The 16099-nt window shown below is 39.2% G+C and overlaps 1 protein-coding gene across 7 annotated transcripts in view; it reads left to right on the forward strand.

The window, feature by feature from the left end:
- Positions 1–16099, forward strand: part of amotl1 (angiomotin like 1) — a 237087-nt gene that overhangs the window by 139287 nt on the left and 81701 nt on the right. For all 7 annotated transcript variants that reach the window (XR_011961546.1, XM_072577833.1, XM_072577834.1 and 4 more), the window contains 2 exons: positions 11955–12099; positions 14214–14303. Coding sequence is in view for 6 of the 7 variants with exons in the window: in XM_072577833.1 (XP_072433934.1) it covers positions 11955–12099; positions 14214–14303 (235 nt within the window). In the remaining variant the exon portion in view is untranslated. The remainder of the gene's footprint in view (positions 1–11954; positions 12100–14213; positions 14304–16099) is intronic.

A 16099-nucleotide genomic window follows, 5' to 3' on the forward strand; every position in this document is an offset into this window, starting at 1 on the left:
CTCATTAAATGTGGTGAAACCATTGCAGACAGGCTACTGCATTGGCTTAGCAATGCAAGATCTTGGTCCAGCAATGAAAGTTGTTCAAGATGATTGGAGACCAAGTATTCCTGTTTGGCCTTAGATTGCCTGCAGTTGAGTGCAGACAGACAGTTTGGCACTGGACAGCACCTCCTACTGGGTTAGTGCGAGTTTCGAGGCGAGGAAGGGGAGAGGACAAGAAGAACAGTGTGGTTGTTGCCATTGTACTAGCTGTTCTCAATCTGTGATTGTAAAATCACTAGGCTGGAGGTGAGAGTTATAAAATCACTGGAGTGGAGTGATGTAAAATTACTGGGGCGGGGGATTTACTGGGGTGATATGTTTAAAAAAAGCTTGGTTATGGGGGAGGTTTATAAAATCATTGAATGGGGTGAGTGGTTTATAAAATTAGTGGGCTGGTAGGTGTTAAAAGATTACTGGGCTGGGGGCATTTTATAAAAGCACAAACTGTTTGGGAGTGTTTTATAAAACACTGGGCTCTCAAGTGTTAAAAAGAAAAATCACTAGGCTGGGAAGGTGTTATAAATGTACTGAGCTGAGAGATTTTATGAAGACTATTGGGGCAGTTTAAAAAAAGGATGAAAAATGCTAGACTGGGAGAGTTATATACATGTAGAGTTTGGAGGGTGTTATGATGTTACTGAGTTCTGGGTGTTATACAATTACTGGGAGACATTATTAAAACACTGGGCTGGGTGGATTGTTATAAAATTACTGGGGGTTATATACACAGTGGGCTAGGAAGTATATAACATTGAAGTTATACAAACAGTGGATGGGGCTTATGTAAGTGCTGGGCTTGGGGCAGTTATAAAATTAATGGGCTGGGGAGCATACAATTACTGGGGTTATAAAAATGCAGGGCTGGGGATGGTTACAAAACTAGTTGGGGTTATGTAAGCACTGGCCTGCTGTGTTATAAAATTACTGGGCTGGGGGGCTGTTGTTATAAAATAAATGGAGGTTATATAAACACTGGGCTGGGGGGGGTGGGGGAAGTATTACAAAATTCTTGCTGGAACAGGAGCTCCGGTGGGGCGGGCTGTTTGTGGGCTGTGCAGCCACTGCTAGGCCCGGTTGCAAGCATGAGAAGATCCAGTTTGGAGGCAGTCAGGGAGGAATGGTGCTTGGTCTCTGCCCCACAGCTGTGAGCAGGAGAGGTCAAACGAAGTATGAGAAGGTAAGATAAGTTGAGGGAGGGCAATTAGGCAGTTGTGTGCTCAGGCAGTTGTGAACCAGGTTACTGCTGCCACCTTATTGTACATGTTGAAGAATGCATTTGCATCAGATAAAAGTTCATTTTAAGCAAGTGTTAAGAAGAATTTGTTTCCTCAACTCTATGATAAGAAAGATGTGACTTGCAAGCCATTATAGTAGAAGTGTTCAAAATACAGTCAATTACGAGGTTGGTAGATTTGAGAGTACAAGATGGATGAGGTCTGGTGAGTAAAATGATTAATTATTTCTTTGCCCTTGAATGTTCTTTTATTTGTACATTCTGTTCTGCAGTGTTTCATATCATATATGCACTGCCCACTTTTGGAACTGAGCCTGTCAGGACCACTGATCCAAGATATGTTACTTGCTTAATCAGCGTTCTCCATTGGAATGGCTATGACGTGAAAATTGGCCTCCGTGTACCTGGGATGGAAAAGAGCAATCTTGTTTTCCTGTGACATCTGCATGGAAGACTACATGTGTGTGGAACGAAAACAAGAAATGCTGCCGATGACTGTGGGTCAAGCAGCATCCATGGAGAGAAAGCAAGCTAACCTTTCTGTCCATGGGTCCTGCCTGACCTGTTGTGATCTCCAGCATTTTTTGTTTTCATTTCAGATTCTGGCATCGACAGTAATTTGCTCTTATATGTATATGGAATTTGAATTAGATACCATTGTTACAATTTCTGTAGTATATATATCTCCAAATCTAGTCCATTCTACATTGAGGGGCTCTTGACATATTTATGTTTGTGTTAAGAATGATGTGATGTGCAGGCCATTATAAGAGAAGTGGACACTTCTTTAAAGGGAATTAAAATGGAAAACTATTAATGGGTTTAGAGGAAGAGTAGGAAAGGAATATTCAAGTAAATACTTATTATGTGCTTCTTTAATTCCCTCTTAAATACCATTTTCCATCAACTCACTTTATTTGTCTCATAGGGGATAAATGATAATAGTCAAATTTATATGCTTAGGTTTATTAATTAAGGGAGATACATCTGTTGTGGAATTGGCACAAATGCATGCATCCTGGACCATGTGGTCTCCTTCTGTGCTGATATTTTTATGATCTTTATTTTGCAGAAAGGAATGTTCTCACTGCATTGACTGTGCTTCTTTTGTTTCATGCTTTGTGTTCATATACCTCACAATATGTTTTCAGCAAATATCATAGTAGATCAGACTGAACTGTAACTCATTCTATTTGGATCAAACCTAATCAGGTTGATTCCAACTCCTGAGACCTTATCTATCCACTACAAGCTGCTTCATACAGGCATTATGGTTTTCAGCTTCAGTTGTGAAAATGAGTTATTGATAAAACTGATTGTTTTTACTTACCATAACCATTTTAATCTTGTGAATACGATTTTAGATAGTTAGATCTGATGGATTTAGTTCTCAAGAATCTTGATCTTTAGAGGTAATTAGAATTTCTCAACATTATCAGCTTGTTTGCTATGCCTGGACAGAGCTTTCAGGAGTTTGTATAAAAGACAGCTTAATATTTCCGCATCTAATTGGTAAAGCAGAAACATACATAGCACACCTTATAAATTAATTTTATTTGGAGAGGTATTACAATTGAAGGTCCATGACAACAGTTTTGTTAATCTGATATTCTACATTAAAGCTAATAATAGCCCTGTCCAATTGCATACTTTGTAGCTTGTTTTAGTCAAGCACAGTGTGTCAACTTAGCAAACTTAATTCACAGTACACAAACCAGGCGCAGATCCTTTCATGCATGACTGCAAACATACATTGTTGATTACTTGTCACTCAGGTGTCATCAGAGCGCAGAAAGCATTTTATGGAAGATATAATGGCTTTTTCAGTTTTTGTTGAAATATGAGTGGAATAACACTATACCAAGCTTGTCCTCCAACATAACTTACACAAAGATGTTTTGATGGGGCTTCTTTAGACAGTTAGATGACCTGAATCTGTCATGCATTCCTAGAGTGCAATAAACAAGCCAAGTGGAACTGGTAAGATCTTACACTCTTCTGACATAAAGGCTGAAAGCAGAATGATAAATCTAATCTCAGTAAGCTTTAACACAAAATTATATCCTGCATTTTGTTTAGCTGACGAAATTATAACACATGTCTCCCTTTGACTGTTGTCATTGTAGAAAAAAATACCATCTGGGAAATTTTAATAACAGGATTCAGTATGGAAAATATATCTGGAACTGGTAATTTAGTTCAAAAGCACCTTTTAAAAATGTTTGTGCTTCTGTCCATATCGAAGTAATCATGTTTATAAACAGTGACACCTGTGCTGTTCAGTCCACTGAAAAGGGAGCACAAGATTGTGCTGGAACCTGATGCCCACACTCTTCAAAGATTTGTTTTACCCTTCTTATATTTGTGAATGTCACAGGCCATTATATGCCTATGCAACAGGATTCTTCCAGGCAATCGAAAGGGGCATGTGCTGATAAGTCAATTTAGTTGGAAAAATCAAATGATTGATACCATGTTTGCTCAGTCCATTACCTTCATCACTTCCCTAGATGAAAAGACATGACAAGATTAGATTACTTACAGTGTGGAAACAGGCCCTTCGGCCCAACAAGTCCACACCGACCCGCCGAAGCGCACCCACCCATACCCCGTCCCCTACATCTAACACTACGGGCAATTTAGCGTGGCCAATTCAGCTAACCTGCACATTTTTGGACTGTGGGAGGAAACCGGAGCACCTGGAGGAAACCCACGCAGACACTGGGAGAATGTGCAAACTCCACACAGTTAGTCGCCTGAGGTGGGAACCCGGGTCTCTGGCGCTGTGAGGCAGCAGTGCTAACCACTGTGCCACCGTGCCGCCCACTAAGTGGGGAAAGGCACAAAGATCTTTTGCTAGCAGGCTTCTTGACAATCTAGAAACTTATAGGCAGAACCCACATCATCAGATGAACCTTAATGCATAGGTGAACAGGCAATACCACTCCATTGAAAGTTAGGACAATTTCTAAGTATAAACATGTATTATTATACATTAAAGCAGTCTGCACCCTGATATTTTAACAGTACAGCAGCCAACTTATGGTGCCTTTATGGTTTAAAATCTGTTTGTATCCAGGAATGATAAAATAAGTACAGAAGACTGGTTTCATCATTTGAGCTACTGTCATGCATTGGAACACTAAAGGTATTAGGACAATTGGGTGGAGTATTGTTCTTGAATTCAGCTAGTGTCTGTAGTCATCAACATTTGCTACATGCTGTATAACTTTGCTAATTGCATCTCGTAAATGAACATTAACAGGTTTCATTAACCATAACTATACACAAGACGTAGTACGAGAAAACATCTTCTGGACCCCTTCAAACTCTGGTTTCACTTCCATTTGGTCTGACGTGTCTGAGACATAATTCCTCTCTGCATGCCCATTAACTATTTCTAGTGTAAAGAAGTGGGTAACCTTATTCCACGTCACCTCACAAGATCATTTATGGTAGTTGTTTTAACCTTCCTTCACCCAACAAGTACTTTTTGCTTGAGACATTAACCTTAAACAGCATTTGAGGCTGTTTTGAAGAACATATAGAATGTATGTGCTTACTTATTCTTGTCTGGGGAAGGGGTAGAATGCAGCTTCTCTGCATACATGAATATGTCAAGAGCCCCTCAATGTAGAATTGAATCATCATTTCTGAGAAAATCTGATCCATTTGAGATCCTTTTGATGTTTAACTTTAAAATTTGCCTTTGGACATCCAGAAATTGATTCTTTTTCTCTTATGGATCAGGACCTAAATGTTTCACTTGGTTTTCTGCAAGCTAACTGGAAAAAAGAAATACTATTGGAAGTCAGTGAAGCACTCGTTTTCGAAAGCTCATCCTCACTTTGGAGGGTTTCTTCATTATTAAGAGGATCAATATCATGTTAACATCATTAACATTGCCTGTCCACGACAGTCTTCAAACTTAAAATGAAGATTTTTGTTCTTGAGTGTTTCAAACGCAAGTTCATGACTGTGTTCACTGCAGAAGGTTTTTGTCAGCTAATCATTCATAGTGATCTTGGATCTGTTAATATTTTGTGAAAGAGATTTTTTTTCCTTTTTAAATGTATACCTTTTTGTGTCAATTTATGAGAACATTGGCTACACAGGACATTTATAAATCTGCTGTAATCTCCAGGCTTTAATGAATGTGGGACTGCTGCCAGTTTAGTGTATAGGTTAGCAGTCTTTTTTGACGTAATTAGGGCACATCAATTCTTAGTTAACTTTGATTTGTTTGAGCTCCTCTTGATGGTTTAAAATTTGCAAAGGCAATTTGTATCTTCAGAAGTTCCAGAAATTGGTTATTTTTCACTTTGAAAGAAGACTTAAGTGCTTCACAGTTTGCACGGAAGCCCCATCAGAAGACTTTACTGTCTTTTTTTTTTGTAGATTGACAGTTTTTAGATGTTGGCACAATCCAAATTGGACCTAAACATATCCTTTTAGATTAGCTTTTCATTACCTACTTGCTTTTATTGAACTTCCACTTCTTCAATGATTGTTCCTGGATAGAATCTGCATTATGGACAATTACAGACTGGATTGGTCTATTTTGAAACCATTTTACTGAAATATTCTAGTTGAAATCTTCTAAGATTGCCTTAGTAAATGACATGAAAATGGCCTACCTTACACCAAGTATTGCATTCAGCATTGTGAACTGGGGGCAAGGTTAGCACTGAAGTGGTGTTTCCCACCACAATGCAGGAAGAATCAATAGTAGGAGCAATGCCTTCTTTTCCCTTGTGGCTGCTGTCTTCCCAATAAGTTAGTAGCCATTTGATGAACAAATTGGACCCTGGAAGAGTTATTCACCTGGCCCCAGGAAAGTTCTTTGTCCTCTCAGATAAGATTGTTCTACTTTCAAATTTCTGCCAGTCCAAAGAACTGTAGTGTTTATCATTATGTAACGTATTTCTTAGACTGAAAAAGATATTCTAATAAAGCTTCATCCTGCAACCCCACTAGTGTGCAATCCTAAATGAACTCTTCTTTCATATTGACATAAGTAGAAAGAGTGGTAGAGGAGGCGTTTGGTACACTTGCCTTCATTGCTCAGATCATTGAGCTTAGTAATTGGAATGTCATATTGTGGTTGTACAGGATGTTGATGAGGAAATATTTGGAGTACTGCGCACAGTTCTGATTACCCGACTATAGGAAGGATATAATTAAATTGGAGAGGATGCAGAAAAGATTTTAAAAGATGTTACTGGGATTGGAGGATTTAAGTTATAAGGAGAGGATGGATAAACTGGGAGTGTAGGAGGTTGAGGGGGTGACCTTATAGAGGTTTATAAAATCATGAAAGGCATAGATAAGGTGAATAGCAAAGGTCTTTTCCCCAAGGGTCGGGCAGTTCAAATTTAAAGATCATAATTTTAAGGTGAGAGGAGAAAGATTTAAAATGGACCTGCGGGTAACTTTTTCATACAGGATGATTCATATGTGGAATGAGCTGCCAGAGGAAATGGTAGGTACAGATACAGTTACAAACTTTAAAAGACATTATGATCAATGTATAATTTGGAAAAGTTTAGATGGATATGAGCAAAATGCAAATAACTGGGACTAGTTAAATTTGGAAAACTTGATGGCATGGATGGGTCAATTTCCATCCTGTATGACTCTATAACAATTATTCACATTGTTGTATGAAATTTATAGAAGGTCGATAGAGTTCCCTATTTCCTGGTTGCAGCATTTAATGGATTTATGCCTTAAACTGAAATGGCAGGCAAAAGACTGATTTCCATCATTGAATTTAGCAGTTTTTTGTGACTATGGATTTTCTCCAACACTTTTTCAGCTTTAGAATACTAAACCTCCTCTGTGGTTTAGTACCTAGATGGGCCTTTAAAGTCCATCACTATTTCTGGTCACTGCTAAGTTTCTCTTCAAAATTTTTCCCCGCTGCTAGGGTTGGTATGCTACGCTGCTATCATTTATCACAGATAGCACTGTGTTGCCTCTGGCATTGTGGGTGGTTTCACTGCTTGCCACTATATAGTAAGATGGGACTACATTCTCTCATAAGCAAATATGAACAGATTTTATGAAACATGTACAAAAGATGTTGAGAGGACACCTGAAACCTGACAGACTTGGGCTCCATTTCCATGTGATTTGACATTCCTAAGTAGCTTTGTCTTAGTAACAGCTATTTGAGCACCTATGTAGAGTAAGTGTATGATAAATCCTTTCATCCATTAAAAAAGAGCACTGAAATCAAATGCATACAGTCACACCCTTTCCTTCAATAATGTAATGGTATTTCCTCTAAGCTTTCTCTTTGACGGACTCTTGAAGATTTCATAAACAGATTGAATGCTCTAAGTTAAGTATCAAATTTATTTTCCTTTTCAGAAATGTTTGCATATTAGTGAGTTTTATTTTTCAAGGATCCCCTTTTTAAATTGAGATATTATTGTAGCTCCTTTGGTTTATAGTATAGTGATTTTGGGGAAAGCAAAATTAATCTTGTACCTTTTATAATACAATTAATGATTCTTTCCTGTCAAAAGATAAGTGATACTGATGAAGTCTGGCTTTGTTTCGACGTAAATATTACAGCGACTTCAGATGATGGCAGTGTAATAGGTGACAGTAGAAAAGAATAAAGAAGCATCAAAGCCAGCAGTTAAACAGAACTTTGAAATTAAGAAGATAAACTAAAACATCTTGAAAACTCATAATAGCTATTGGAATACAGACCCAGAGACCAGATAGAAGTGAGCAAAGGCCCAAAGCCATGAGCAACGGTGGATATAATAGCAACATGGAACACATCCTAGAATTGTGAAAGAGCACCTTGAGTCCAAGAATGGAAAAACTGGAAGAAAAAAAAAATCAACAGGTTACAGAACTGGTACAGGCTTCAATTGAAATGCCAGAAAGACCAGATAATTATGTTACTTGATGCTGCAGGCACTGTTAGTAACACATTAGTAAGACATGGTACTGATGAGACTATAGCTTTGTATACACTTTGACTCCTATTTCACCATTAGTTGGAAGTAGTAATTCTGCAGAACATCTACAGCAGAGTAAAATAGTGAGAGGAGACTGCATAGAGAAAGTGTTTGAAATTTCAGTAACCATCACAGCTTGAGAATACTCATTGGGACAATATGGGTAAGACACCAACAGAGAAAAGGTACAATTATTGAAGAAAAGCACCACAACTAAGGTTGAGACAGACCCTCGTTTCATCAACAGAAGGTCAACAGAAATTTAGACTTGGAGAAAGAAAGAAGCTTTACAAAAAGCTCCACAGCCACACAGGAGAAGAACACTCACATTAACAGATGAGAGAGAAGAGAACATCCTTAAAAATGGTCAACTTTATACATTTCCATCTCTTTGTATGTTTTTAAAGATAGGATCAGTATTGAATATCGTCATACAACATGTCTGTCATTGAAAATTACCTATTAAATGTATGGTTTCTCATCTAAAGATCTTAACTATTGTTAGAGAGTAAGAAAAATACTTTGACTTTTCTCCTATTATGCTTCCAATTTTTAAATTTCTGTATATAATTTAACATTGAAATCACTCACTCTAATTGATACCTTTTTTTTCTGTTCTTGAGCCATTAATTCCACAATCTTTAAATCAACTTAGTTAAGGAGATACTCAATGGTGTTTACTCAAGTTCTGGATGCCCAGTTGCATTCATTGTGCAAGGTTTCTACTTAGATTACTTACAGTGTGGAAACAGGCCCTTCGGCCCAAAAAGTCCACACCGACCCTCCGAAGAGCAGCCCACCCAGATCCGTTCTCCTACATTTACCCCTTCACCTAACACTACAGGCAATTTTTGCATGGCCAATTCACCTAACCTGCACATTTTATTTGGACTGTGGGAGGAAACCCATGCCGACACGGGCAGAATGTGCAAACTCCAAACAGACAGTTGCCTGAGATAGGAATTGAACCTGGGTCTCTGGCGCTGTGAGGCAGCAGTGCTAACCACTGTGCCACCATGCTGCCCACAAGGTTATGATGATGTAGTTAGCAACTTGCATGGCGAAATATCATTGTGACTAAATGTACCAAATGGTTTCTTGCCCTCCTAACATAATGACCCAATTTATTTAAAGGATCTGTTTAATCTTCTTTAGCAATAATCCTTGACAAAGAATTCTCTCAGACGTTGTCTTCACCTTCACATTGCCCTTTTTAATTCAACTTCACGTTTTTCTTGTGCTAACTCTACTCCATTCTTCTATTTGCTTATGTCCCTAATCTTCCTCTAATTGGTTTCCTCACCTTTGTTTTGCATGCATCTTCAGCATTTCTATAGTTCACGTGCTGCCCTTTTTATAGATCACATTCAAAGTTTGTACTGATGGTAAAATCAACTTGAGCCAATATAAAGACATTACAGGCAACACAGCCGCAATCTTCTGATGCACACTAATTGCTGACCAGATCTGAATCTGTAAATGTGAATGTCAAAAAATTACCCCAATGTCCCTCTTTTAAATTTCATTAGGATTACATTATGTAGGAAGATAGATATTAGCAATGGGAAATGGCTAACCGAAAAGGGGTTTCTGGCCTGCTGTATAGTGTTCAACATATTTCTAGTCAGCTCCAACTCCCCCAAATATATTTATAAACTATATTACCCCAAACACTCCGATCCTTTCTACTCATGTCCTTTCTCAACCCTTCTACAAATGTATCATATTGATGTAAAGCATTACTGACCTCCTCATGTACAATCAAGTGTTTCCAAGCTGAATCATTTCTTGACTTAGTAAACAAATTGGACTGGGATGTACAAAGTTAAAAATCACACAAATCAGGTTATAGTCCAACAGGTTTAATTGGAAGCACTAGCTTTTGGAGCGACGCTCCTGCATCAGGTGGTTGTCACTTCGGAAAGCTCGTGCTTCCAATTGAATCTGTTAGACTATAACCTGATGTTGTATGATTTTTAACTTTGACTTAGTAAATGCTGCTATATACTTTTTTTTCCTGGAAACAGATTCATTTTGGAATGTTATCAACATGTTCAAAAATTTCATTGTTTATATGTTGTCAAAGCACTTGCTCTGGATTTTCAGAAGACATTTGATATGGTGCCACGTGGCAGGTTGGTTCGAAAATTAGAAATGTTAAGGATTGATGGGTCTGTGGCAGCATGCATTAGAAGTTGGCTAAAAGTTAGGAAACAGAGGATAGATATAAGTGAGCATTTCTCAGTTTGGAGTTGAGTTAAAAATGGTGGTCAGCTAGGAAGAATAGTGAATTGTGAGGATGGTGCAGAGTGACTTCAAAGGGACATCGACAAGTTTATCAAATGGGTAGACACTGGCAGATAAATTTCAATGCAGAGAAATATGGGGTATGCATTTTGGTAAAGATACACGAAGAGAAAATACAGGCTCAATGGTCCAACTTGAGGGGAGGATAGGAACAGAGGGACCTCCGGATCCACGTGCATGACTCTCTGAAGGTGGCTAGGCAACTTGAAACAGTTGAGATCCTTGGGTTTATAAATAAAGGCATAGAGTATTAAATGATGCTACACCTGTACAAATCATTGGTCAGAGCACTTTTGGAGTATTGTATTCAATTCTGGGCACCTTATTTCAGATAGGATATTAAAACCCTTGAGAGAGTTCAAAAGAGATTTACTAGAATGATAACTAGGAATGAGGGATTTTAGGCACAAGATTTAATATTTAGACTTCTACTTTTCAGAGCAAAGAAGATTAGGAAGTGACCTTATTGAGGTGTTCAAAATTATGAACAATTTTGACAGGGTAAAGAAGGATTTTCTGCTTCCGCTATGTCAGTAACTAGGGGACTCAGTTTCAAGATTGATAGCAGGAGAGCTAGGAGTGAGATGAGGAGAAACTTCTTTACTCAGAGCATTGTTAGGATCTGGAATGCACTGCCTGGGAGAGTGTTGAGATGGATTCTTTAGGAGTTTTAAAATACAGCTGGGTATATATTTTTATGACAGTAATGAACTATGGAGCTATGGAAATAGTACTAGAAAATGAGATTTGCTGGGTAGCTCTTTTGAGAGCTGATGTAGACACAATGGGTCGAGTGCCTCCTTTTTACTGTAAAATTATATAATTCCATGATTCTGTTCTGTGGCATATTTCACTCTAAGTTTTATGTTTTCAATGGAATTGACTGACTTTTAAAAAGAAAGAAAGATTCCAATTATTATAATCTCACTTTTGATTATTGTGTTTACTCCTTTCTACAATGACTAGCCGATAATGTTACTATACTGTGCTGCTCATTCCTCCAGGACAGTGTAAAGATTTTAAATTAATTTTATACTGGGCAATAATAGTTTGTTTTCAGTCATTCAATTCAGTTAAAGCATCCCATTAAACTCACTTGTATACAAGTTTCTGTGCCTTCTGTTTGATCTCTTGTTATTCTCTGGTATGAAAACAAACTTGTCCTGTTATTTCAATGAGAAAATATTGCAATTGTGTAATTCATTTTAAGTCATTGGATTTGTCTGTTTAAGTTTCAAAGAAATTTTTGATTGACGTTACGTTAGCGAAGTCACATGCGAGTGTTTTTAACAAGTGAATCATGTTATTTTCTCTGAACAGCTCTACTATATGTAAATGGAATCTAGAGGTAACAATTGTTGCACTATTTCTGTTGTGTTCTTCTACAGTTTGAAATGGAAATTTGGCGAATCTCAGAAGCCCATGAAAACTTGGTGAAGTCCACCACCAAACGAGAAACATTGGATAAAGCCTTGAGGAATAAATTGGAAGGCGAAATACGAAGACTATATGACTTCAATAGGGACCTTAGAGGTATTATTTTGGGGAGAGAAACAGAAATTCAAGCCTAGTGATTTGATCTTCTCAAATATCTGTTTATATTGAAAGTACTCTCCTAAACAAACTAATTTTAATTATTGAGATAATAAGGTGCTGTAAGTTGCTATGTGATAAAATCTGGTCAAATGTTTTTGAACTTTCCACATTTAAGATAAGTTTATTGTTTAGTTCTGTAGTTCCTTCCCCAATCTACATGCATGATTTAAGGCAAAAAAATGACTGGAAATATTCAGTTGGTTAGGCAGCATCTGTAGAGAACTGTAGTGTTTTGGTTTGATGACCTTTCAGCAGAAGTGAAAAATGGCAGAAATCTAAGTTTATAATGCAGTATAAGTGGATTAAATTGCAGGATGCACAAAAAAGGAAGGTTTGCGATAGGGTGGAGGGTGGGAGAGATAAACTGATGGACAATACCACAGTACAAAAGCCAAGCAGGATAATGCATTCAGAGCAGAAATGATTTCTAATGTTCATTGAAACAGATTTGCTTATAATACAGAGCCCCATGGAGTGGGAACTCCACTACAAACCACCTTCCAGCGTGAAAAATATTCATTAAGTATTACTCTGTTACTTATCCCTCAGCCAATTTGCATTTGTGTTGCTATTGTCCCTTTAATTCCATGATCTATAATTTATCTCACAAGTCTGTTATGTGGCATTGTGGCAAATGGGCCGATGGGCTGAGGCATGACAGATGGAATTTAATTTAGATAAACATGAGGTGCTGCATTTTGGGAAGGCACATCAGTGTAGGACTTATACACTTAATGGTGGTCCTGGGGTGTATTACTGAACACATCCTACCTTTGCCTCTCATGATTGGAGTGCAGGTTAATAGTTTCTTGAAAGTAAAGTTGCAAGCAGACAGGATAGTGAAGAAGTAATGCTTGCCTTTATTGGTCAGTGAATTGAGAATAGGAGTTGGGAGGTCATGTACAGGACATTGGTTCAGCCACTTTTGGAATACTGTGTTCCAGCTATAGGAAGGATGTTGTGAAGTTTGAGAAAGGGTTCAGGAAAGATTTGCAAGGATGTTGCCAGGGTTGGAGAGTTTGAGCTATAGGGGGAGGCTGAATAGGTTGGGGCTATTTTTCCCTAGAGCATTGCAGGCTCAAGGGGTGACCTTCATAGCGATTTATAAAATCATGAGGGGCATAGTTAGGTGAATAGCCAAGGTCTTTTCCCCAGTGTGGGGGGTCCAAAGCTAGAGGGGCATAACTTTAAGGTGAGGAGGAAAGATTTAGTAGAGACCTATGAGGCAGCTTTTTCACACAGAGGGTGATACGTGTATAGAATAAGCTGCCAGTGAAAGTGATGAAGGCTGGTAAAATTACAGCATTTAAGATACACCTGGATGGATATATGAATAGCAAAGGTGTAGGGGGATATGGGCCAAGTGCTGACAAATGGGAGTAGATTAATTTAGGATATCTGGTTGGCATGAACCAATTGCACTGAAGGGTCTGTTTCCATGCTATGGCGGGTTCAGACACCGATGTGGAGAAGGCAGAAAATGACATTGCAACACAGAAGTAGCCTGTCCCATTTGTCAATAGCTGGATGATTAGATGTTGGCATCTCTATCTAAGCAACCTGATGAAGGGCTTTTGCCTGGAATGTTGATTCTCCTGTTCCTTGGATGCTGCCTGACCTGCTGTGCTTTTCCAGCACCACACAATCGACACCAACTCAGGTATTATCAGTTTATTACCACATTGCTGTTCATGGGATCTTATGTGTAAGTTTCCTATGTTGCAGCAGTGACCAAATTTCAGAAATTGGTGATTGGCTGTAAAGCATTTTGAACCATCCTTAGACCATGAATAGGAATTCAGATCTCTGGATGAAATGTTAATGAGGAATTGTTATCTGAAATGTGAGCTAGTCTGAAAATCAATAGTGACTTGGATTTGTAGGAAGTTGCATTCTGAAAACACCATTCACAATCTGTTTGGAAATTTAATTTGAGTAGAGCTGTGGTGCACAAGAGAATTAATTTAGTTTACGTATGTCAGTTTACTCTGTAAGCTTGGCATAAATGATACTTTGAAATATTCTAACAAAAGATTTCCTCTTTCTCGTAGATCGCTTAGAGACTGCCAACAAGCAACTGGCAAGCAAAGAGTGCGATAGTACTGAAGATAACATGCCAACAGAGGGCCATTATACAAAGTGTGAGTATTACAAACCACAACTCCTAGAATTTGTTTTCTTTATTAGATAGGGTGGGAATGTAATGCATGTTTAAGTAGAATCATAGAGTCATAGAGATGTACAGCATGGAAACAGACCCTTTGGTCCAACCCTTCCATGCTGGCCAAATATCCCAACCCAATCTAGTCCCACCTGCCAGCACCCAGCCCATATCCCTCCAAACCCTTCCTATTCATACACCAATCCTTTTAAATGTTGTAATTGTACTAGCTTCCACCACTTCCTCTGGAAACTCATTCCATACACGTACCACCCTCTGCGTGAAAAAGATGCCCCTTAGGTCTCTTTTATATCTTTCCCCTCTCACTCTAAACCTATGTCCTCTAGTTCTGGACTCCCTGACCACAGGGAAAAGACTTTGTATATTTACCCTATCCATGCCCCTCATGATTTTGTAAACCTCTAGGGTTTAGAGCATTTAAAAAGAATAGGGTGGGGGGAAAAAGAGGAGGGGGTGTAGCACTGCTAATCAGAGAAGGTATCACAGCTACAGAAGCTTCCATTGTTGAGGAAGATCTGCCTACCGAGTCAGAATGGGTGGAAATTAGGAACAGCAAGGGAGCAGTCACCTCGTTAGGGGTTTACTACAGGCCCCCCAACAGCAGCAGGGAGATTGAAGAAAGCATAGGTCGGCAGATTTTGGAAAAGCGTGGACGTAGTAGGGTTGTTGTAATGGGTGACTTTAACTTTCCCAATAATGATTGGAACCTCCGAGCAGAAGATTTGAATGGAGCTGTTTTTGTAAGGTGTGTTCAGGAGGGTTTCCTAACTCAGTACGTTGATAGGCCGACGAGGGGAGAGGCCATTCTAGACTTGGTTTTTCGGAAATGATCCAGGGCAGGTATCAGATCTGCCTCACATTCTACATAGCCATGGAGAAGGAGAGGATTAGGCAAAATGAGAGGATGTTTAATTGGGGAAGAGGAAACTATGATGTGATTAGACATGAGTTAGGAAGTATGGACTGGGAGCAATTGTTCCATGGTAAAGGCACTATAGACATGTGGAGATTGTTTAAGGAAAAGTTGTGAGTGATGAATAAATATGTCCCTCTGAGACAGGCAAGAAGGGGTAAGATAAAGGAACCTTGGATGACGAGAGCGGTGGAGCTTCTCATCAAAAGGAAGAAGGTAGCTTACATAAGGTAGAGGAAGCTAGGGTCAAGCTCAGCTCTAGAGGATTACAGGCAGGCAAGGAAGGAGCTCAAAAATGGTCTGAGGAGAGCCAGGAGGGGGCACGAGAAAGGCTTGGCAGAACGGATTAGGGAGAACACAAAGGCATTTTACACTTTGCTTCTGTCTTTATGAAAGAAACGAACTTTATAGCAAATGAAACCTTTGCAGAGAGGGGAGGAATGCTGGAATGGATAGAGATAGAGGAAGCTGATGTTTGACACAAGATGGCCTCCTTCTTCAAAGACCGCAATTTTCCCCCCAGACGTGATCGACGATGCTGTCCACCGCATCTCCTCCACTTCTTGCTCCTCCGCCCTTGAGCCCCGCCTCTCCAATTGCCCCCAGGACAGAACCCCACTGGTCCTCACCTACCACCCCACCAACCTCCATATACAGCGTATCATCCGTCGTCATTTCCACCACCTCCAAACAGACCCCACCACCAGGGATATATTTCCCTCCCCTCCCCTATCAGCGTTCCGAAAAGACCACTCCCTCCGTGACTCCCTCGTCAGGTCCACACCCCCCACCACCCAACCTCCACTCCTGGTACCTTCCCCTGCAACTGCAAGAAATGCAAA

Source organism: Chiloscyllium punctatum, chromosome 9, assembly GCF_047496795.1.
Source record: "Chiloscyllium punctatum isolate Juve2018m chromosome 9, sChiPun1.3, whole genome shotgun sequence".
NCBI lineage: Eukaryota > Metazoa > Chordata > Chondrichthyes > Orectolobiformes > Hemiscylliidae > Chiloscyllium > Chiloscyllium punctatum.